Here is a 24,200-nt window from a genome sequence, read left to right on the forward strand (position 1 = left end):
GGTTAAAGCAGCAGGAGAGGAGAAGTTCTGGTAGACTTGTTGACTCCTCTGTGACTATCAACACCTGGCTTATACCGAAAACATAGATCTTGAAAGTATCCTGCTCTACTTGTTCTATCCACTCCTCTCCCAGGAGACCCAGAACACCTGACTTCCAGACAGAGGTGGCCTGAAGTATTGCAAAAGGTGCCTGAGGTGAGGTGCCCAATGTTTCCTTGCCCCACACCCTGCCCAGCCCCCTTTCAAAGCCGACCCTTGAAAACTTTGAAAGTGGCACTGGGGATGGGATAGGACGGGGAGGGAGGGAGGCGGCCAGCAGCCTCCTCTTCTCCCCTTGTGTTTCTTGCAAGCTTTGCAAGGGGTGTGAAGAGAGGCACTCCTTGCAAAAGGCAGATTGGTCTCAAAAAGCATCTCCAATGACAGTGGTGGGTGGTATCTGGCCAACCTGCTGGCATCCCAATGATCTGCTGCCCGAGGCAACCGCCAAACCGTGCTTCATGCTGTCAGAAATGTAGTCCCAGCACTGTGTCTTCTTAGACCAATGCAGTTTATGAGATTATTCACTGCCACAAGATGTGGCGACATTTTAAAGGGCAGTTTTAAAGAAGGATTAGACAACATCTGTGGTGGATAATTCCATCAGAGGCTACTTGCCATGATCACCAAATAGAGCCCCCATATTCAGAGACAGTGTACCTCTGCTTTTTTTAAACCGCCTTGAGATCACTGATGTAGGTGGTATAGAAATGTGACAAATAATTAATAAATAAAACTGCCAGTTGCTGGGGGGAGCAAGAGCAAGATTCTTTGCCTTCAAGCCTGCTAACTTGGCAAAGAGGCGCCTTTTAATGTGGTGATTCTCTTTGTTTAGCAGGGGGAGAGTAACTGGCCCTCTCCACCCCCAGCACAGTAGTCCTCCAGTGACTGTTGCTGGTGTCTATCTTGTGTTTCTTTTTATATTGTGAGCCTTTTGGGGACAGGAAGCCATCTTATTTGTTTGTTATTTCTCTGTGTAAACTGCCCTGAGCCATTTTTGGAAGGGTGGTACAGAAAGCAAAGAAAGAAAGAAAGAAAGAAAGAAAGAAAGAAAGAAAGAAAGAAAGAAAGAAAGAAAGAAAGAAAGCCCTGCTTGTGGATTTTCTGGAAGCATCTGTTTTCCTGTGGGAAATAGGATGCTGGACTAAATGGGTTTTTGGTCCGAATCAGCAGGGCTGCTTTTATATTAATTAGGGATGTGCCCAAATTGTTTCGGCACCTCTTGAAGAGGCATCAAAATGATTTGGCTCCCTGCAGCCGGCGCGGGGCAAGGGGTTCCCTTAAGAGGAGGCAGGCAGGTCCTGCCTGCCCGTTCCCCAAGCCTCCACCACCCCACCCTACCCTATCATGGCACTGTTACCATCCAAGCTTCTCTGTGAAAGCGGCAGCCTGTGCCACTTGCCCCTTTAAAGCGCCGCAGTGACAGGATGCTTCCCCCAGCATCGCTCACGCAGCGTCGGCATGCAAATGGCATTGCTGCATGCGCCGACACCATTTGCATGCCAATGCCGCGCAAGGGATGCTGGGAGAAGCATCCCATCACTGTGGCACTTTAAAGGGGCAAGCGGCACAGGCTTGGATGGGAACAGCGCCACAATGGGGCAGCTCGGGTGGCAGAGGCCTGGGGGACGGGCATGTAGGATCTGCCTGCCTCCCCTTAAAGGAACCCCTCGCCGCCCTTGGGATGCTGCCGAAGCAATTCGGTGCACATCCCTAATATTAATGTGAAAAAAACCAGTAGCTAATACATTTTTGTTTAGAATTTGGCTTGCGTGCTGTTCGGTGGTTTTAATTGGTTTTTTGTTTATTTGTTTGGTTTTTGGTCTCTTGGATACTGTGTTTTATTTTCTGCTGTGCCATATTTCATATTATGTTTGTAAGCAACCCTGAGCAGTAAACTTAGTGTGGAAAGGCAGGGCATAAAGTGCGCAAATAAATAAAATGTCCTTATTCTATGCCCATGGACCAGGCCCATAAGTATGGATGGATATACAGGATATGACTGACCTTGAATACAAAGCGCCGGTTCTTCTTCTCCTTGGAAAACGCTGTCCGAATCTCATAGCTAGGGAGAGGGATGCTTCCCAAAACCATCTCTTCGCGGCTGTCTGCAACACACAGACCCCACCCACAAAGCCAGAAAAATGAACTTCAGCATCCAAGGCTTTTCCCAACAACCTTATCAAAGGGCACAGTTGGGGCTCTGGGCCTTGAATCAAACAAGACATTCAGGGTTTGGGTTGGGAGGGACCTAGGCAGCTATTCCAGAAATTGGAGCTCCTTAGTGGACAGTAGAGATGTGCACAAAACCAGAAAAGCCGGCTCGAATCGGAACCGGATTCAAGCCGACACAGCCCAGTCCAGTTCCGTGCACTGTCGAGCCGGATCCGGTTCAAACCGAGAGAGCTTGAAAGGACTCAGAACTCTATTAGTAAAGGGGGATCCAGTGAGGATTCCCTTTTACCAGTAAAGGGCAAGTGGGGAGCAGGGGGGCTTCCCTAAACCTAGATGGGGTGGGAGGGGAGTAAAAAATTACCTTACAAGCGCCGCCGGCGGTGGCTGCAGCAACTCCCCCATGGCCCCTCCCTGAGTAGCCCAGGCCAGTTTGGGCCTGATTCGGCCTCTGTGCAGATGTGGAGGCCATTTTAGTGTCCTCTATGCCTGCACAGAGGCTCAAACCGGGCCGGGCTACTCAGGGGGAGGCCGGTGGGGGTGAGGGGGGAACTTCCCCCTGCCCTTCTCCCACTGCTGGCTACACTTTTAAGGTAATGAATTCCCTCCCCTCCCACCCCATCTAGCTTTAAAGAAGCCCCCCTTGCTACCCCCTTTACGAGCAGAATTCCGAGCCGGCTCAGTCTGAACCGGGCCTGGATCGGTCCGAACTCTAACTAGCGGAGGACAGTCCAGTTCGAACCTGAACGTTTCGGGCCGAGTCGGCTCAACATGGAGCCCGGCTCAACCCGAGCTGGTTCACACACCTCTAGTGGACGGGCCAGCCCTGAGGCTCCCTGTATTTGGGTTCTGGCTCATTGGTGCTGATTTATTTTCCCACCACAGCCCGTGTGCCCTTAGGCCACTCACCACAACATTTCAGGCTACAGGCTGAACAGGAAATCTGTCATACCCCATGAAACTTCCCTAACTGCAAGGTGAAGACTTGTGCTCTTTGATCGTGATAACTTCCCTCAGAATGGGCCCAACCAACCAACCGCCTCGCAGAGCTTTGTTTCCCAGCCTTCCTCCCAGACCCCAGGGAATGTTCCCTCAGCAGGCAAAAGCTCAGGTAGCCCACGCAGGAGGAGGAGGGCTCCTCACCTGATGCTCAAGCAATCTGCCAGACACTTGAAAAACCCTCCCTCTGGGAATGTAATTACAGTGCTGCCCTCTCTGAGCAGGCAGGAATGCAACCGAGAGAAAATCCCGATTTACCTCGGTAATAGAAGAGGCAGTAATTAGAAAGGACAAACCAACGTCGTTTCCAGAGTTTCAGCCCAGAGCTGTCCTGAAAACAGACAAGACAGAGAAGCGATGGTGTTTGAACAGATGCCGAGTCAGACTTTTGGTGTATCTAGCTTAGTATTTATCTGTGCCAGGGGACTCCCAACTTTGGGCCCCCAGATGTTGTTGGATTACAACTCCCATCATCCCCAGCCACAATGACCAAAGGCTGGGGATGATGAAAGCTGGTCTTGTGGCAGCAAGCATGAATCATCCCCTTGCTAAACAGGATCTCCCTTGGTTTGCATTTCAATGGGAGACATGTGAGCACTGTAAGGTATTTCCCCTCAGGGGATGGGGAAGAGCATCTGCAGGCTTGCACGCAGAAGGTTCCAAGTTCCTTCCCTGGCCTCTCCAAGATAGGGCTGAGAGAGATTCCTGCCTGAAATCTTGGAGAAGCCGCTGCCAGTCTGGGTAGACAATTCTGAGCTAGATGGACCAATGGTCTGACTCAGTATATGGCAGCTTCCTATGTTCCTAAATCCAACATCTGGGGACCCAAAGTTGGGAACCCCTGGTCCAGAATGACTGGCAATAGCTCTATAGGGTTTCAGACAGCCCTTCTTGGAGATGCCAGGGATTGAACCTGGAACCCTGAGATGCCAGGGATTGAACCTGGAACCCTGAGATGCCAGGGATTGAACCTGCAAAGCAGATGCTCTATCATACAGCTACAGCCCCACAATCAGTCCACTGCATTTGCAAATGAACCCAGAAATCCAGGTTCCCAGGCCCCAACCTGGTCTTATCTGCTAGCCAGTCCTCCACAGAAGCCTTGGGGCCATGTTTCCCTTGTTCTTTGTGTCTAGGTCTCAGCCCTATGCAGGAATCCTGTCTCTCTCTGTGCCTCTCCTCTCTCAGGCTATGGAATCTCCTTTATTTCTCACCATCTTCATCCTTGATAACTGGACAAAGAGACACCTTTTTAACTGATGACTCTCATATTTAGTAGGGGGGAGAGAAACTGGAGAGGAGAGCTGGTCTTGTGGTAGCCAGCATGACTTGTCCCCTTAGCTAAGCAGGGTCTGCCCTGGTTGTATACGAAAGGGAGACTAGACGTGTGAGCACTGGAAGATATTCCCCTCAGGGGATGGAGCCACTCCGGGAAGAGCATCTAGGTTCCAAGTCCCCTCCCTGGCATCTCCAAGATAGGGCTGAGAGAGATTCCTGCCTGCAACCTTGGAGAAGCCGCTGCCTGTCTGTGAAGACAATACTGAGCCAGATGGACCAATGGTCTGACTCAGTATATGGCAGCTTCCTATGTTCCTAACTGTCCCTATTTTTTCCAGCATAGCCCCCTTCCAACAGCTGTTGCTAGTGTCCTTATAAAATCATGAGCTCTTTGAAGGACAGGGAACCATGATCAACATTAATAACTTTGAGGTTGTTGAAAAGTAGTATATAAATATTGTTGTTGTTGTTGTTTGTTTTACACCGCCTAGAGATGTCTATATCAGATGGTATAGAAAAATGAAAAATAATAAATAAATAATAAAATTATTATTATTAACAACAGCCATATTTTACCTGTTTATAAAGCCATCCACGCATGATGACAGGTGAATTAGGATCTCTCTTGATGGAGTTTGACCTCTTCCCAAATGTGTGTACCCTCCGGACAGGCCGGGCTGAGTGTGGCTGTGGGAGACAAATGGTTAAATGTGGAACACAGCACGCTTATTATTATAATTACCATAAGGGCCCTGAGAGCAGCCCCAGAGGCCTAGCAGGACAGGCTCTGAAGAACCATGCACAAAGTAGAGCCGTCAAGCCGCCTATCTCCTTTCAATCCGGCTACAAAGACATTCCTGTTTTTTCAACTTCCCTGCTAACTGGGCAAAGAGGCACTGTTTTAATGTGGTGGTTCTCTTCATTTAGCAGGGGGAGAGCAACTGGCCCTATCCATCCCCAGCACAGTATCCCTCCAGTGGCTGCTGCTGGTGTCTATCATCTTTCTTTTTTTGGTTGTGAGCCCTTTGGGGACAGGGATCTCCATCTTTCTTACTTACTTACTTAATTATTTCTCTGTGTAAACCACTTTGGAAACAGTTGAAAAGTGGTATATACATATTTGTTGTAGCGTAGTAGTAGTAGTAGCAGCAGTTAAAGCTTTTATTTATCACATGCATATTTGCCTTGCTTCCATCATAAAGCTCAAGTCACATACATTAAATTCCTGACTGGCCTCTCATCCAGGCCTGGCCAGATGTGGCAGTAATCTGTGCTCTCAAACATGCCCTGGGACTTTGTAGTAATCTACTATCTTTATTCAGTGATCTTTATTCTACTATCTTTATTTGTGGCTTTTGTTGCTCCTGTTTTAAATAAGTAATGGGGATTTTAGGTGCTTTTATCAGATCATTTATCACCATCAATCCATTCTTTTCAACCACCATAGATTTAAAAATTAGCAAAGTACATGGTGAATCATCAGGAATCTTATAGCCCATAATCTATTCTATGCATCCACTTTGAGGTCTTTCTTTCTTCCTTTTTTAACAAAAAGCAGTATACAAAATAAATAAATGCAGGCATAGACACTTTTGTAAACTAGGAGAAAACTGGCTATTAACATGCCACAAATGATGGGCATACATATGCAGACACAGGTGCATTAGCAATATTTGAGGACTAGTAACTTCTGAGCATTCATATGCACAGCCACTATAGAATTCTCATTTTCTTTCAAAATTCTCCTTTTCTTACATTAAAAACATATTGATGTTTTTAAAAAGGCACACAGCCCTGGCCACAGGAATCTAGTACAGTTCACATCTCCATGCAACTGAAAGTCATACAGTTGAAAGGTCCTCTTTGCTCCACAAACCGTCCACACCTAAAATAAGGATGAAAGGGAGCCTTCTTTGGCTCAGGAAGAGTTGTGAGGGTCAGAGAATGGGCCTCCAAATCATCCGGAGATTTGGTGCTGGGTGTTATCAGTATGCTGATGACACCCAAATCTATTTCTCCATGTCAACATCATCAGGAGAAGGCATCTCCTCCCTGAATGCCTGCTTGGAAGCAGTAATGGGCTGGATGAGGGATAACAAACTGAGACTGAATCCAGACAAGATGGAGGTACTTATTGTGCATGGTCATCACTCGGGAAGCGATTTTGATCTACCTGTTCTAGATGGGGTCACACTTCCTCAGAAGGAACAGGTACACAGTCTGGGAGTGCTTCTGGATCCACACCTTTCCCTGGTTCCCCAGGTTGAGGCAATGGCCAGAAGCGCTTTCTATCAGCTTCGGTTGATACTCCAGCTGCGTCCGTTTCTTGAGGTTCATGATCTCAAAACAGTAGTACACTTGCTGGTAACCTCCAGACTTGATTACTGCAAGCGCTTTATGTGGGGCTGCCTTTGTATGTAGTCTGGAAACTACAATTAGTACAAAATGCAGCAGCCAGGTTGGTCTCCGGGTCATCTTGAAGAGACAATATTACTTATTATATTACAGGTGTTGCACTGGCTGCCGATAAGTTTCCGGGCAAAATACAAAGTGCTGGTTATAACCTAAAAAGCCCTAAACAGCTTAGGCCCATGGTATTTAAGAGAGTGTCTTCTTCTGCATGATCCCCATCGTCCACTATGTACATCAGGGAAGGCTTGTCTGTGGCTACCTTCATGTTGTTTGGTGGCCACCCAGACGGACCTTCTCTGTTGTCGCCCTGAGACTTTGGAATGCGCTTCCCGTGGGAATAAGAGTCTCCCCATCTCTAGCGGCTTTTAAAAAGTGTCTAAAGACATATCTTTTTACCCAGGCCTTTTAGATTTTTAACTTTTTAGCTTTTTAACTTTTTAAACTTTTGATTGTTTATTATTTGTTTTAAACTGTTTTTAGTATTTGTTTGTTGTGAACCGCCATGAGACCTTGGGTTAGGGCAGTATAAAAATGTGTCAAATAAATAAATAAATAAATAACCAACCATCCCCAGCTCCCATATACAGGATTCACACCACTTCCCCCAAACTTACCTTTGTTCCCATGGAGACGGAAGAGATGGTGACTGTACTGCTGGCTAGGCTCAGGCCACTTCTAGGCCGGTCCTGGTCCGACATGGTCCCCAGCTAACCCAATGCTAATCTGAAAAAGAGCAAAGGATGCTGGGCATTGAGCAATGCTTTGGGAAAGCTCACCATACAAGAAGGCCCTGTTTGGGACCTCTACCTCCACCTGAAAATATGTCCCTGAGGGTTGTTATCGTACAGGGACATATTTTCAGGTGACACAGAGGGCTTCTGGGGGAAGGGAACCCGAGACACACACATTAGCAATCCCTTTCTTCCCCATCTACATTTCTCCCAGACATTCCTCATAGTTTTCCCCCCACTGTCCCAACAGCAATTCTCCCCGCAGTCCCAACAGCAAATAAGGTATATGTATGTGCATGCACACACACACACCCTAACTCCAGACCAAACCCTCACATATAATAAAGCAGATTTGTGCAAAATAAGTACATTAGCATATGTTTCATTGTTTTGCTGGATTTCTGTTGAATATATAATTCAAATTTTCTGGACCCAGAATTCATATTGTCTAAGCACAGCTGGGGACACAAAGAATATAATTGGCTTTAATTAAATTATTTTTGTTTATTACAGTTAGAGTTGCCATGCTCCCTGGAATTTTGGGTTTCACCCAGATTTTCAGCATCTCACCCAGATTGCTTAGCCTACCCAGATTTGCCTGGATTTCAGCTTTCTTTCTTTCTACTAAGCTCTAGCCCTTGTAGAAGCAGAGTTATGGAGCAGAATATGCAAATTAGGTTCCCGGATTTGGAAAGCCACAATAGGCAACCCTAATTACAGAATGTATACTATAGTTTTTGAATGTTTACTTGCTTCACATTAATCTTTTTTAAAATGTTTGGAGTACGTGTCAGAATGGAGCTTTAAAACTAAATTGACTCCCCAGTTTAGTCCTCGTCAGTCAACTTCCTATAGTTATTTTTGGCTCAAACCCACCTGCTTGTGTCTGGCAAAAGCATCTCTTTTCAGAGTGTCAAATTGGTTAGAAGGGAAATTCCACTCCTTTCCTTGGCAGCAGGATTCTGCAGTTAATTACCAGAACCTTATTTCTTAATATCTCAGGTTTCAAATCCCAGAGGTCATTTCTCATTTTTTCCCTTAACCCTAAGAAAGAACCACATTGGATCGTACCCCGTTTGAGAAGCCAAACAAACAAACTTCAAACTTCGTTGTCAGTATTCTACAACTCCAAGTTCCTGGTCAGGCTCATCCTTAATGAGGTTAAGTGCCCCGTGGCATTGCATCCACCATCCCCTCATATTGCTTAGGACTGCAGTTTTTACTAATACAGATACTGTATTGGGATGTTGCCAACCCCCTTGGATTGCATGGGAAACTAAAAGCACTATGCACTTATGGTCCTGGGGTCAAAGAGACCCCACAAAATGCTGTTGGGGTAAGATCCACCAAGTGGATTCCACCCCTGTTCCTTCTGAGGTTCAGTTTGCATCCAGACCTTCATGTCATGTTCTTTCTTTGAAAATTCACTTATGAACAGTATTGCTCATCTCCTTTGATTGCACACATAATGGCCTCCACCCAATCTCTGTGTCTGGTCTATCCCAATATCCCTGTCTGTGACCTTCACTTCTCCAGCTCCACCATCCTTCTGCCCTTTCTCCCTTGCTGCCCCTTATGCCTGGAACGGCCTATCAGTTCTGCCTCTTGGAATATCTGGTGCCCTTCTCTTCGACTTCCTTCAAATCCCTCCTTAAAACCTCCATCTCCATTAAGCCACTGGCATAATCCTCCTCTCCATCTCATGATCACACTGTAACTAAGCCCAAATATGTGTAATGAAAATGATCACAAATTCTACTATCCCAACTTCCATTTCCGTCTCCTTTCTCTACTGTCCTCCTTGTGTCTTTTTCCAGATACTGTATTTACCTGAATCAAAGACTAGTCCGTCCCCCCCACAAGTTATTTGATGTTAGAAATTGAGGGGTTGTCTTAAATTCAGGGTGCTGTTCCTTTTGAGTATATATAGGTATGACCTGTATCTAACCTCTATTTTTTTTTAAAGTGGGTCGTCTTAAATTCAGGGTCATTTTCTATTTGGGTAAATGTGGTAGTAAGCTTGTTCTCATGACCTTAAACAGGGTTGGGGGAGCGCCCAACCAGGGTAAGGAAGCCATGAGTGCTCCAATGGGTGGCATGTAAACTCAAAAAAACAAGGTAGGAGTGGGGGGAAATGATTGTGTGGGAGGCGAGAACTGGGTAGGGCAGCTTTTTGTCCACCCTCAGTAAAATGCTGGAGACAGAATACAGGTAGAGCACACCTGTCCTAGCCAGCTTCTGCCTCCCACATGATTACACTCCCCTCCTCTTACCTTGATCTTAAGAGTTTGCACAACCGCTGATTGCAAGTGCACACAGTTCCCCTACCCTGGCTGGGTGCTCCTCTGATCCTGTTTCAGGTCATGAGAACAAGCTTTGTAAGTTCCTTGGGGCAGAATCCTGTCCTCTCATTCACTGTAAAGTGCTTTGTGCACAGCTGTTGCTATATAAATAATTATTATCATTGTATCTAGTGGCTGGTTTACTAAAAGCAACAGACAAATAGAAAGACAGACAGATAGACATGTAAACACACACACACAATCCACAAAAGCCAGTTTCTTTTGCATGCTGGTGAACATCTTGCTCCAAGTGTTTCTCGTTGCCAAAAACTCTGCTGATTTGAAGCTTAAACTCTGCTGATTTGCTGGCCTCCCTAAGCCCCGGTCTGGAGCCTGGAAATTGGATCATATCATGCCAATCTGATATCAACTGCATTGGCTATCCGTTTATATCTGTAAACCCTCATCCGCAATCATGGTTTTTTACACACGAGTAGTCCCATTGGTTACAATGGAAAATACCCACAGACACACTTTTGCAGTCCACACAACCTACAATAATTTAACAATTCATTCCAGGGGAGTGCAGCAGTGACCCCCCACATCCCAAGCATGTCGCCCTGTGTGACTGCACAACTCATTGAAAATGTGAGCTCTCTGCTAAGAAAACTGAACACTACAAACCCCACGCTTATACTTCAGGAGCTCAGTTCTCAGCATTTCAGGTGGAAGGGAACTCTGCGACTGGCCTGAAGGCCATCTGGGAGCTGATCAAGTGCATTGTACGGGCAAGTCGCCCACAATCAACACATCTTTTGCTGGGTTGTTTGTCAGCTGTCCTGGGCACAGACTTCCTATGTGCACACGATACCAGCATCTTCTGTCCATCCAAGCTCAACACAAATGACAGTGCTTCCCTTTGTGAATGTGGTTGCATCTCTGGGGGTATATTGTCTGGCTTGTTATGTCTTATAGTGCCTTCAGAGGTTAACCCCTTGCTCAAGAAAGCCTCTGCCAGCTATACACTGGGGGGAAATATTACCCCTCACTATAATTCTCTGAGGGCAGGTTCAGATGAACATTGCCCTGCACATGAGAGATCAGATCTGTGGCAAGAATGCATCTGCCCTGATGCCACTGGTGGATGCACTAATGCGCTCTTGGCACATCCTTTAATCATGTGAGAGGGTTGCACATCTGAATCACCCCCTCTAAATGTGCTTCAACTAGCTATTGAAGCACATTTCATGTAGAGGGGCGAGTCACCTGCAGCATATTGCTGCACAACTTGCAGGCCTACTTGTCTTTGTTGCAATCCTCTAGCTTGTGTCCCATGGTCAAGACCTTCTGTCAGTGGGTAGGATGTTTTGCATCACAGCACTACCATATTTTCAAACCATACTCCTTTGGCTTGCTTGGTTTGGCATGTGTTGCCAAAAGGGACGATGCCTCAGAAACCTAACAGCTGCTCATCAACTGCTGGTCAGACCCAAGAATGGAGCTATGCTGCAGCTCCCGCACAAACAAAGTCCAGATCCCTCTAATTGTTGCCAGAATACCCATTACTCTTCTCTCCTGTCATGTGGCTTTGTCATCAAACCTCAAATCATCTCAGCTGCATCATTGCACAGAAATAGGAAAGCCCCAAATGTACTGCCCACAGTCCCTGCTGCACTTCATGACTGGCATGAAACACACCAGCCAGGACTAGCAGGCTAAGATACTCTATCAGTTCTGTTAGATTAAGGTACTTCCATCGAAACATAGAGAGCTGCTGCCTACTGAGTCAGACTGTTGGCCCACCTAAAGCAGCATTGTCTTCTCTGACTGGCAGTGGCTCTTGAGGACTGCAGGCAGTATTTGGATTCCTTCCTCGGGGTTAATGATGAGTCATTCTCTCCTCCCACCCCTCTCTCAGATTTCAGGGCATGGAATTGCTTCACTCACTGCCTCCTCCTGCTGGACTAAACTTCTCTTGGTTTGGACTCTCACCAGAGGACTCCGAACTCACATTACCACTGTGCAGTGGGCAAGTGATAGACTGGTTGTAGACCACCATTTGTCATTTCTGCTTTTCGTGTAACCCAGTATATCATATCATCTTTAGCCAGAGGCGTAACTAGGGAAAACAGCGCCCGGGGCAAGCACTGAAATTGCGCCCCCCAGCGCCCCCCCCGGCGCCCCCCCAACATACATCTGACTGACACACATGTTTCAGAAAACTTTTATTTTTAAAATTACAAAAATTACAAAAATTACCAAAAATTTCAAAATGCACTACATACTTAGGTTTTTCCTCACAACAACCCTGTGAAGTTGGCTTGTATCTCAAACATCAGAATTATAATGCAATTATGATTATTATGATTATGATGCCCCTCCCTTATGGCACCCAGTGCTGGATGAGCAATGCCAATGGGGGGGGGCGCCGGGACCAGGGGAGGGGGACTGCTCTGCAAAAAAAAAATTGGCAAATCGGCGGGGGCACTTTTTGGCGCCCCCTGCCAAGTGGCGCCCAGGGCACGTGCCCCCCTGCCCCCCTATAGTTACGCCTATGTCTTTAGCAGGTGAGTGAGGTTCAGCAGACTGTTCAGTGCCACACACCCCACCTCCACATCTTCTTGCTCTCTCCACCTGGAATCAAGCTCCAAACCCACCCCACCCCATCTTCTGGGCTGTATCCCACTAAGAGAAATGGGAAAAGACCAGAGATGTATTGTGGATGGTTGAGCCACTGATGCCAGGCTGACTGAAGCTGACATGTTGTGCTTGCTGCTGTTGTGATCCTTTTGGCTTTGTTCTGCTGGCTAAAATTCCTGCTTCTGCGAGGTCAGATGCTGCCCAATGCTTTACTTGTTCCAATCACTAGTTCTGACGTTGTGGGAGGGGTTGGTTTCATCTGCCCTCACTTAAGAGCACAGAACTATGCAGTGCCTCAGTCTGGTTTTGAGACACCAACATCATCAAGGGAAACAAAACTGAAGTTTCCAAAGAGAAACAGGGTGTCCTCCCTGATCCCAAAGGGCTTAACATGGGCATGGGATAGAAACCACCCCACCATAGAAAGGCCATTCATTTCTGGGATGATCCCACCCCCAACTTATTTATAATGGGCATGGGACAGATAATATCCCACCATAGAAAGTAGTGATGTGCATGCCTCCGAACCGGTCCGGATGGGCACGGGGGTGGGGGTTGTAGCTTTAAGGGGGGGTAGTACTCGCCACCACCGCGCGTGTGCTCCGTACACGTCACACGTCTGCGTGTGACGTCTGCGGAGCTCGTGCGCGGCGGCGGCGAGTGCCCACGCGCACCAGAACGGGCGCATGCGTGTAGCATATTTCAGCTCTAGCAGGCTAACGACGGGGCCAGGGGCGGCAGGGAGGAACGCTGCCACCCCAGAAACTTTTGCACAAACCACAGCGCCGGAGGGGGAAGAGCGGCGGGGGGGGGGGAAGTACTACCCCCCGCCCTTAAAGCTACAACCCCCTCCGTGCCGAACCGCCGGACCGGCTCGGAACCAGACCGGTTCGGAGGCCTCCAGAATGGCCTCCGAACCGGTTCGGGCACACCCCTAATAGAAAGCCCATTCATGTTGGGGTAGTTTTTTACCCTGTGCCATATTTTTATTAATAACATAAATATCATCACTGGTGAAGGGCCATACTCGTGCCAGTGTGCAGGCAAGAGTGTGACAACAAGAGCATAACTGGGGATGCAGTGCTTTGCTTGTTTACGTGCCTTTATGGGCCACCACAAAATCCAAATGTGGGTTAAACTGTTGGGGCTTTAAGCCCAGACAACAGTGGAAGTTTTCAGTCTCTTCGCCTCATGTGTGGAAGAGAGAGAGAGAGAGCGATGCATAGCTTGCAACAGCTTGTTTACAATTACGTAAACCAGGGTTGCCCAACTTTAGACTCTCCAGCTGTGGTTGGACTACAACTCCCATCATCCCCAACAGGGGATGATGGGAGTCAGAGTTCAGCAACAGCAGACAGCCTCAGGTTGGCCATCCCTGACGTAAACCACGGGGAACTTCTGAACCCAGCCAATACAATGCAGCTTCGTTCATTCATAAATGATCATCTTAATCCAGCCACCAATTCCATCCAGCCCAGTGCTTTCTGTTGTGACTAGCAGAAGCTCTCTGGAGTCCTCCCCACCCCTACAGTCTGGGGATTATTTTAACTGCATTTGCCAGAGCTTGTGCCTGGGCTCTTCTGTATGAGAGGGGGAAAGTGTTCTGCCACTGAGCCATGTCCTTTTTCTAAGACATTTAGGCAAAATTTGCATTCCAACTTTGCAGAAAAGTGTAGCGTAAAGCCTAGCATGGCCAGTATGGTTTATTCAAAAGAAGGTCTGGCTGCCTAAAATTAGATTTCTCCTGGTCGGAGGTTGGGCTGTGTCTTGCTGGTTCTCAGGTTGCAGAAATGTATGTGCAGTGTGGGGTTCAGCCAACACCAGAAAGCATGGTATTCCTCTTGACTGCACTTGGAAAATAAAGCAACATTCTGTGTTACGGACAGCTGAATTCTGTGACCTGTGCATCATATGCAAAATAAGCAGATGTGGATATTATTTTGCTCCTGCTGATCACGGGCAGAAGGTCAAGAGCTCCTCAAGGCAATGGAGCCCCACCCTTGCAGACTAGAATTCAGCTCAACATACACTCCACCGTCTGAGATTCCAGCAGGCTGCATTGCAGATACGCTTCCGAGCCTCGCAAAGACACATCTGTGATATAATTGCTGCCTTTCTATGCCTCGTATCTCTGTGGGACCAGTCTAGTGACACCTGAATGAAATTACGACGACGAGCAAGGGAAGAATAATGCAGCTTATTTATTCTATTTCCGAAAGAGCGGGAAACGTTAACAATCCTTATGGACACATAATCAGAGTGTCTGCGGGGAAGTGGGAGGTATCGGCAGACTTGGGGTGACCTGAAGATACATTGGTGCTCAAAAAAATCTGAGGAAGGACAATCTAAAGGGGCCAAAACAGCCCCAAACTGCCCCCATATAAGTCAGTGGGGCAGAATATCCATGGGTTTAGAGCAGGCCTGCTCAACTTAGGCCCCCCAGCTGTTTTTAGACTACAACTCCCATAATTCCCAGCCACTGTAGCCAATAGCCAGGGATTATGGGAGTTGTAGGCCAACATCTGCAGGAGGGCCAAAGTTGAGCAGGCCTGGTTTAGAGTGTACTGTAGATATTAACAGGTGGGTGGAGCTAATGAAACTAGGTGGTGGGGGGGCTGGGGGGGGAGAAGCAGGAGAGCTTGAACAAAAAGAGTGGGAATTTCTCAGCTTGAAGAATACTCCCTCAAGATGGCCTCAACCCTTTTCTGCCTCTGACTGAGGGGGAAATGTGCCTAACACATCCCAATGCTCAGCCATAGGCTCAGGTAACACATGCACACTAGGGATATACTGCAACACATTGTTGCAAATCCATAATTGAAAAATTATTATCATTCATATTTATATCCTCTACGGAGCTCAGGGCAGCAGACTCTTTTATCCTCACAACAACCCTGTGAGGTAGCTCAGGCTGAGAGAACGTGATTCACCCAAGATCACCCAATGAACCATGCCTGAGCAGGGATTCAAAGGCAGCAGGTATCCCAGGCCCACGTCCCAGGGCTGCCCAGGGAGAAGGGCAACTGGGGCAATCTGTCCCAGGCCCCTCCAAACCAAGGGCCCCTCCAAGTTTGCACACACATGCATGAGTCCTTTTAGAGGGGCCCTCGCCATCACACCTGCCCCAGGCCCCATAAATGATCTGGGTGGCCCTGCGTCCAACTCTTGAACCACACACTGCACTGACTCTCATAAACTACCACTACACCATGCTGACTCTTTTAAGTGCAATACACACATTTATGAGAGGCTAGTATGATGCAATCCCAAAACATCTTTCTGCTAGCCAAAATGCTAGTTTTAGCGGTCCACTGGAGCAATCCTTTTGTGAGGCGAGGTGAAGGCAGTTCTCTTAGGCAGGAGATTACTGAGGCACCAGCAAGATGCCCTCAGCTTCTGCCATCAGAGCAGCTCTAACCCTGACCCTGACCCTGACCCTGGCCAGCTTTTCAAGAAGTGCTTCTCCTCACACGCCTTGCAAAGTTTTCAAGAAGTTTGCAAAGTTTGCAAGAAACTAAAAGAGAGGAGAGGAGGCTGCTGGCAAGCTCCCCTTCTTCTGCCCCGCCCCCCACTACTTCCAAAGCTTGCAAGGCTTAGTGTTATAAAGGGCCCTCACCAGGGGCAATGGGGCAGGACAGCATTTGGTGCCACATAGGAACATAAGAAGCTGCCTTCTACTGAGTCAGACCCTTGGTCTGTCTAGCTCAGTATTGTCAACACAGACTGGCAGAGGCTTTTCCAAGGTTGCAGGCAGGAGTCTCTCTCAACCTTGTCTTGGAGATGCCAGGGAGGAAACTTGGAACCTAGATGCTTCTCCCAGAACGGCTGCATCCCCTGAGGGAAATATCTTGCAGTGAACATAGAAAACTGCCATATACTGAGTCAGACCATTGGTCTATCTAGCTCAGTATAGTCTTCACAGACTGGCAGCGGCTTCTCCAAGGTTGCAGGCAGGAATCTCTCTCAGCCCTGTCTTGGAGAAACCAGAGAGGGAACTTGAAACCTTATGCTCTTCCCAGAGTGGCTTCATCCCCTGAGGGGAATATTTTGCAGTGCTCACACATCAAGTCTCCCATTCAGATGCAACCAGGGCAGACCCTGCTTAGCTATGGGGACAAGTCATGCTTGCTACCACAAGACCAGCTCTCCTCTCTCCTCTCTCCCCAGTGCTCACACATCAAGTCCCCCTTTCATATGCAACCAACGTGGACCCTGCTTAGCTAAGGGGACAAGTCTTGCTTGCTACCACAAGACCAGCTCTCCCCGTTCTTCTTGCGATCTTTGCACAGAATGTGAGAAGAGGTCCTCCTTGTAGAGTTTGCAAGAGTCAGACCAGCCCCAAAGAGCTGTTCCAGTGGTAAAAGCAGCGGGTGGGGGGGAGGTATCCTGCCACCCTGTTAGTGCGCCAATAACCTGCCCCCTGTCTCCCTTTGCCTCATGAAACGGCGGCCCCTGCATCAGTGAAAAAGCCACATCAGAGCTTGAAGGGAAGGCCATTTTGCATCACACACAACAGGGTGGGAGGGATGGAAAGAGCAGCGGGTGGTGGCTTCCCAAAGTGGCCCGTCCAAAGCTGTCGGTTTATGACCAAAGCCCCTTCTCATCCAGCACTGCATGTAGTAGCCGACATCGTTGTGTGTTCCCAAGCCCCAGGACCACCTCCATCACTCCCTGGCACACTTTGGCCCTTGAATTCCATTCCTCCCACCTCTCACCCTCGCAATGACGCCAAGCGGATCAATGAGGGCATTGATGCTGCCATCGCCTCCTCCCCCCGCCCCCCCCCCCCGCCCTGAATGGCCAAGGGAACATGGTGCCAGCTGTCCATGAAGGTTCTCATTCAGCCACCCACAGAAATCACCATGTCACTGCCTTTGCCTAGGGCCACGGAGAAAGATGGAAATTTCTGCACAGGGTTGAGAACTTGGGTGCAGGGAATGGACTTGGGGAGGAAGGGGGAGGACCGTAGCTCAGTGGGAAAGCATTTGGTTTGCATGCAGAGGGTCCAAGGTTCAATCCTCCAGGTAGGGCTGGGAAAGACTCCTGCCTGAAACTCTGGTGGGGAGCCACAGTTGTCGGCACAGACAGTACTGAGCCAGCTAGACCAATGGTCTTACTCCTAATGCAGCTTCCCCCAAACACTGGGAAGTCTCTCCCACCCTCCGATAAGATCCAGTATAATACCGACACAATTCAGTATTAGATTGAATGGTTTGCTGACATCAGAGGCATTGTTCATCTGAATCGTTTCCAATTTTAAAATCCCAATCGGGCTTGTATCGCCTCGGGTCCAATTATCAGGCCGATGCAATGCACAGCTCTAGTTCTTTCTTCCGGTGAAACCTGCCTGCCATGTACTTGGAATGCCATGTACAATTCACCTGGACAACTTCCCTGCAATTGCTCTTGCAACGCACCTGCTTGAGGAATAAAGGGTTGCCAACTGATCAGAAAAAAACAGGCCTGGCCTGCTCCCATGCCTTTAACAGCAGTCTCTGCAGTGCAGAAATCAACAAAGGGGAAGTTTCCCTGGCATTGTCACTTGCTAGTGTCTGAGGATCAATTCCCTGTGAAAAGCAGAGGAGCAGGATAAGAAGTTGGCGGCCTGAATGGCACATTGAGCTGTGGAATGCATGGGTGAGCACAGGGGCATAGCAACAACTGGATGGGAGCACATATCCCTGTGCCTGTGAGAGAGAGGAGTTCCTGCTGGCTCTTTGCTCTGCCCCATGTACCACTCTGAAGGAGAGGAGAACTCCTGAGGAGGACAACTGGTCTTATGGTAAGGTAAAGCGTGCCGTCAAGTCGGTTTCGACTCCTGGTGCACACAGAGCCCTCTGGTTTTTCTTTGGTACAATACAGGAGGGGTTTACCATTGCCTCCTCCCATGCAGTATGAGCTGATGCCTTTCAGCATCTTCCTGTATCGCTGCTGCCCAATAGAGTACCAGCAGGGATTTGAACCAGCAACCTTCTGCTTGTTAGTCAAGCATGTTCCTATGTTTCGGAGAGGAGAGCTGGTCTTGTGGTAGCAAGCCTGACTTGTCCCCTTAGCTAAGCAGGGTCCGCCCTGGTTGCATATGAAAGGGAGGCTAGAAGTGTGAGCACTGCAAGATATTCCCCTCAGATGGAGCCGCTCTGGGAAGAGCAGAAGGTTCCAAGTTCTCTATCTGGCTTCTCCAAGATAGGGCTGAGGGAGACTCCTGCCTGCAACCTTGGAGAAGCCGCTGCCAGTCTGTGTTGACAATACTGAGCTAGATAGACCAAGGGTCCGACTCATTCTATGGCAGCTTCCTATGTTCCTATTTCCCTGCTGCGCCACTTAAGGTGACCTGCCACTTAAGGTGAAGTGAGCATGAATCATCTTTGCTAAGAGAAGTCCACCTTGGTTTGCATTTGGATGGGTGACTACATGTGAGCACTGTCTACTGTAAGATATTCTCCTTTGGGGGTGGGGGTCATAGCTCAGTGGTAGAGCATCTTCTGCATGCCGAAGGTCCCAGGTTCACTCCCTGGCATCTCCAGGTAGAGCTGGGAAAAGGCTCCCACCTGAAAGCTTGAGGAGTCACTGCCGGTCAGTGTAGGCAATACTGAGCTAGATGGACCAAAGGTCTGACTCAGTAAAAGGCAGCTCCCTATGTTCGTAAGATGGCGGCGGAAGACCATTTACACTCCAACCTGCCTACACTCTGGGTGTGTAGTATAGCACAGTGGCTAAACATGCAAACTGTGAAGTCCCCAGTTCAAATATGACCCTGAACCATTTTAGGAAGGGCGCCGGAGTATATCAATCAAAATAAATGAATAAATAAATCTGACCTCAATCTCAATCTCATTGGGTAGTCTTAGAGAAACTACTTTCTCAGCCTCAGGGCCACCCCACAGGATTGCAACAGAGCTGCTTATCAGGACTGAGTCATCTCTTCCAAGGAGCAGAAGATTTTAAGCTCGGAACGGGTGGGCGGAGAAGCTGAATTCTCCTGTGCCAACCCCACCTTCCGCCCCACTTTCCTTAGCCACTTTTCTCCCACTGGATCTTCTTCCCAGCTGGAAGTACATAATCCTCACCAGAAAAAGACAAGCAAAGGCTAAACAAAGATGGAAACTAAAGAAAGAGTTCCACTTCACAAAGGCATTTTGCTCCCAACCCCCGCTTTTCTGTAGGCATGCATGAACTTCAGGGGGGGTAGGGTCACATCACATTGAGATTCAACCTCTGCCCCCTTCAGTAGATTGCACAACCTCACAGGCTGCAGGGGAGCAAAAAAGATTGAGGTAACATATACAATGAGCCAGCGTGGTGTAGTGGTTAGAGTGCTGGACTAGGACCGGAGAGACCTGAGTTCAAATCCCCATTCATCCATGACACTTGCTGGGTGACTCTGGGCCAGTCACTTCTCTCTCAGCCTAACCTACTTCACAGGGTTGTTGTGAGGAGAAACCTAAGTATGTAGTACACCGCTCTGGGCCCCTTGGAGGAAGAGCGGGATATAAATGTAAAATAATAATAATAATAATAAGGCTATTCTCACAATGGGGGGAAACCGGGCTAAGGGAGCTCAGCCCGGTTCCCCCCCCGCCCATCGTGAGAACCACTGGGCTTGTGGGCAAGCCCAGTGGTTCAACAGCAGCTAGCCCGCCCAAGTAGCCCTCCCTGTACATGACTCCGATTTTAAGATCGTGAGATGGCGCGCGGCACGGCTCCGTGGCGTGGCGACTCACGAGTAGACCCCCGACTAGTTGGCTGCAGCAAGCCTCCCAGCATCAGGGGTCCCCCCAGAATGCCCCGTGCATTCGGGCAGGGCATCCTTGGACTTCCAGGGGCCAGACGGCCCTGGATCCCTGCCGCCCCCTACCAGCTCTGTGACAGAGCCAGTAATTGTGTGGGCAGCCGATCTGGCCACCCAGGGCGGGCTCCAGGCTCATCTGTGGGGAGAGTGGGTCAAGCCCGCTCTCCCCACAGAGGCCCTGCAGGCTCTCTACACTGCTCGTGTGGAGAGCCTGAATGTGTTTGGAATGCTGAAGAGCACCGGATATTGAATCACAGAATGCCAGCTCTGGAAGGGAGCTTCGAGCTCAGAGCAGGAATCTGCTACAGCATCCAGGACAGAGGGCTGCCCAGCCTGGTTAGAAAACCTCCCGCGAAGGAGAGCCTGCTGCCACTGCACGACGAGGCAGACTATTTGCCATGGGTGACCAGGAAAGCGGTTTTGAACAAGCTATGGTTTCGTGACAAATCTTCCCTGCAGATTCAAAGAATGCTTTTTAGGAACATAGGAAGCTGCTGTATACTGAGTCAGACCATTGGTCCATCTAGCTCAGTATTGTCTACACAGACCGGCAGCGGCTTCTCCAAGGTTGCAGGCAGGAACCTCCCTCAGCCCTATCTTGGAGATGCTGCCAGGGAGGGGACTTGGAACTGTCTGCATGCAAGCATCAGGCGCTCTTCCCTGAGCGGCTCCATCCCCTGAGGGGAATATCTTACAGTGCTCAAACATATAGGTTCCCATTCAAATGCAACCAGGGTGGACCTTGCTTAGCAAAGGGGACAACTCATGCTTGCTACCACAAGACCAGCTCTCCTTCTGTAGGTTCTACAGTGTGTATGGCTGGCTGCCTTCTCTCCCCTCTTCTTCCGACTTTAAAACAAGATGGAAACCTTGAGCAGGATTGGGGGCCAGTGGCTGTCCCAAGATTGCCTTGGCCCACTTGGCAAACACCACAGGATGGGCAGCAGGCAGCTGAGCTACACACGGGATGTGGGCAGCAGCCCTCTGCGTCCCCCAGGCTGCTCCTGAGGATTGGGGGACACTCTGGAATCCAGGGGGGGCATGGAATGCTTGAAAATGGTTGTGGGTGGAGAGCTGGTCTTGTGGCAGCAAGCAGGAGTTGTCCGGTTTGCTAAGCGGGGTCTGCCCTGATTTGCATTTGAATGGGAGACTGCATGTGTGAGCACTGTAAGATATTCCCCTTAAGGGATGGGGCTGCTCTGGGAAGAGCATCTGCATGCTTATATGCAGAAGGCTCCAAGTTCCCTCCCTGGCATCTCCACAAAGGGCTGAGAGAGACTCCGGCCTGCAACCTTGGAGAAGCCACTGCCAGTCTGTGAAGACAGTCTCCCATTCATATGCAACCAGGGCAGGCCCTGCTTAGCTAAGGGGACAAGTCATGCTTGCTACCACAAGACCAGCTCTTCTCTCAGGGACCAGTTTTCTACCTTAAGTTTCTTTTTAGACTTTGGACCCTTTTGGGACAGGGGAGCATCATATTTATCTATTATTTATTTATCTATGAAAACAGCTTTGAGAACCTTTGTTGCTAAGCCGTATATCAAGAGTAGTCGTAAGGGGTTCTCAAGCTTGTTTCCCCATAGGATGTTGTACTACAGATCCCATCATCCCCAGTTAACAATGGTCAAAGCTATTGCAGCTGGGGATGATGGGAGTTGTGACCCAACAATATCTGGGGACACAAGTTTGAGAAATCCTGCTACACACACACACACACACACACACACACACACACACACATCTAGTCTCACATTAAAGACTAACAAATGTATTGTAGCATAAGCTTGAATGGATTACAGTCCACATCATCAGAGTCCAACTTTTGGTTGTGGAGGAGAACTGGACCAGGTGGGCCTTTGGGTAGTCATGGGGAGGCATGCAGTCAAGGCGGAATATCTCATTACACACCTAACTCTGATGCTGTAACCTTCCCCACAACAGTGCCCTCCTCGATCAGGGAGGCTAAGTCCAGCTCCCCCCACAGCAGGGCCCCAGCTGAAACCCTGAAATGACCCACACCATGGCTTAGCTGTGGCACTTCAGTTTGGCCAAAGGTCAGGGCGAAAAAGCATTCTCATGGTTGAATTAGTTTTTGCAGCTGTCTGTCTAGTTTAACCCTTGCCCACCTGCTTCTGGAGAATGGGTGGGGAGGGAGAGAGAGAGAGAGAGAGCACACAAGTAGTAACGCTCAGTATGGAGGAAGAAAGAGAAAAGGAACTGGGTCCAGAGATTACTTGAAGCAAGTCACACATTGCTGCCCACGTTGGTGAACCTGGAAACCCCCAGTACTGAAACCCTATTGAGGCATCATTTTGTATGAGCCTACAGGAGGCCTGTACATTCGTACATGTTTTTGTGTGAATGTACCTGCGTACATTTTAAATGTGAACCTGGGTACACTCCCACCCGCCGCCGAAATGCAGGATACAGATAGGAAGTGTATTCCTGTACCTGTGTTCAACACAGCATATAAATAACTGTACACGTGTACATTGTACTGTATTGTACAAGTACTGAACATAAAATCTGAATAGGGTTTGAGTGATCATGTGGCACTCCGTTCTGCAGCTTCCATCCTATTCTTAGGAAGCCTCATCCATGTGATATGGTCTAGATCCAAAGAAGAGAGCATTATCAACAACAAAAGATTGATTTTGCTCAACTCGTTTAGAAAACCTTTCCTGGGGTATCGTAAACAAACACATTTTGTTGCCTAAAGTGCTGACAAAGATGTTCTGCAAAAAAGGTCTATTTTTTGTGCATCTTAAGTTTTCTTCTCCAATTTTTGTGGGGTGCCACCCCTCCTCTTTCCTCCAAAGTGCTACCCCAACGCCATCATGACTCTGGGTCAATCATTTACGTCTATGCCTAACCTACCTCACAGGGTTGTTGTGGGGATAAACTTGGCTCCTTGGAGGAAGAATGGAATATAAATGTAAAAATAAACACATAAATCATGGAATCCCTAGCCTTAAACTACAGTCTGGCCTCTTGTGCCCCTTGATCTTATACACACACATTTACGTTGAAGGAAGTAACCATCACTGAAGATAATGGGTCTCATCTGCCTCATTAAGCATGGAGCTTATGTCATGGAAAAACTCAGGACCAGAAGGCAGATCTCGGCCTTCCTCCTCCTCCTCTGTGCATATCTCATTTTCTAAGATCTCCTGCTACAGACTTCTCCTTCTTTATCATCACATGCATCAGGTGATCCTGAGGTGCAGTTTAAAATCTTCTTTGTATCCCAATGAAGGACACCAACTTCCAAGCAGCCCCTGGCGCTGCCCCTTTAATTCCAATTTGATTTGAAGCAATGAACAGGTGATCCTATTTAGGTCCATGTGGTGGCAAAAATAAGACCCCTTCACCTGCTCATTTTTGCAGTTGCACAGGAACAAATCAAGGGTGTTTTTTTTCCTTTGCTGACCGGCAACTAGGGAAGTGCAAAACGTTTCACTGTCAAAAGATTTCAGCTTGAAACAGGTCATTTTGAGTGCTTCAAGTTCAAAACAAAACACACTCTAAACAAAGAGCCTGTTTTGAGCTTGGAACAAAACAACCCCATTTTGATTGAAATCAGGGGTGTAGCTGTACTTGAGCAAAAGGGTTCAAAGAAACCGGGGGGGCCCAGCTCCTAAGGGCCCCCCAGCTCCACCCCTCCTTATTTTCTTCAATATCTCTGAGGGGCTGCCAGAGAGAAGGGTGAACACAGGCCCCCTCTTTCCTAGCTATGTACCTGATGTTTAGAGCACCATTTTGGAGGCCTGTTTTTCCCTGCTGATTGGTTTTCTGGCACTGGCCTCTGATTGGCTTGCGATCTCCTTGCTTCTTGGTTGGCTTGTCATTATGCAAATGATA

General features: G+C 48.5%; 1 protein-coding gene across 8 annotated transcripts in view; it reads right to left on the bottom strand.

Annotated features, from left to right (window-relative positions):
* PLEKHA4 (pleckstrin homology domain containing A4) overlaps positions 1-24,200 on the bottom strand; it is a 66,708-nt gene that overhangs the window by 24,512 nt on the left and 17,996 nt on the right. For 5 of the 8 annotated variants that reach the window (XM_053261804.1, XM_053261803.1, XM_053261798.1 and 2 more), the window contains 4 exons: positions 7,512-7,620; positions 5,062-5,172; positions 3,466-3,538; positions 2,044-2,144 (listed from right to left, as the gene is read on the bottom strand). In XM_053261804.1, the coding sequence (XP_053117779.1) occupies positions 2,044-2,144; positions 3,466-3,538; positions 5,062-5,172; positions 7,512-7,595 (369 nt within the window). In that variant the 5' untranslated portion in view covers positions 7,596-7,620. Of the gene's footprint in view, positions 1-2,043; positions 2,145-3,117; positions 3,166-3,465; positions 3,539-5,061; positions 5,173-7,511; positions 7,621-7,803; positions 7,873-24,200 lie in introns of those variants that run through there. The other 3 variants (XM_053261800.1, XM_053261805.1, XM_053261806.1) reach the window with 3 other exon arrangements.

This window comes from Hemicordylus capensis, chromosome 6 (genome assembly GCF_027244095.1).
Source record: "Hemicordylus capensis ecotype Gifberg chromosome 6, rHemCap1.1.pri, whole genome shotgun sequence".
Taxonomy (NCBI): domain Eukaryota; kingdom Metazoa; phylum Chordata; class Lepidosauria; order Squamata; family Cordylidae; genus Hemicordylus; species Hemicordylus capensis.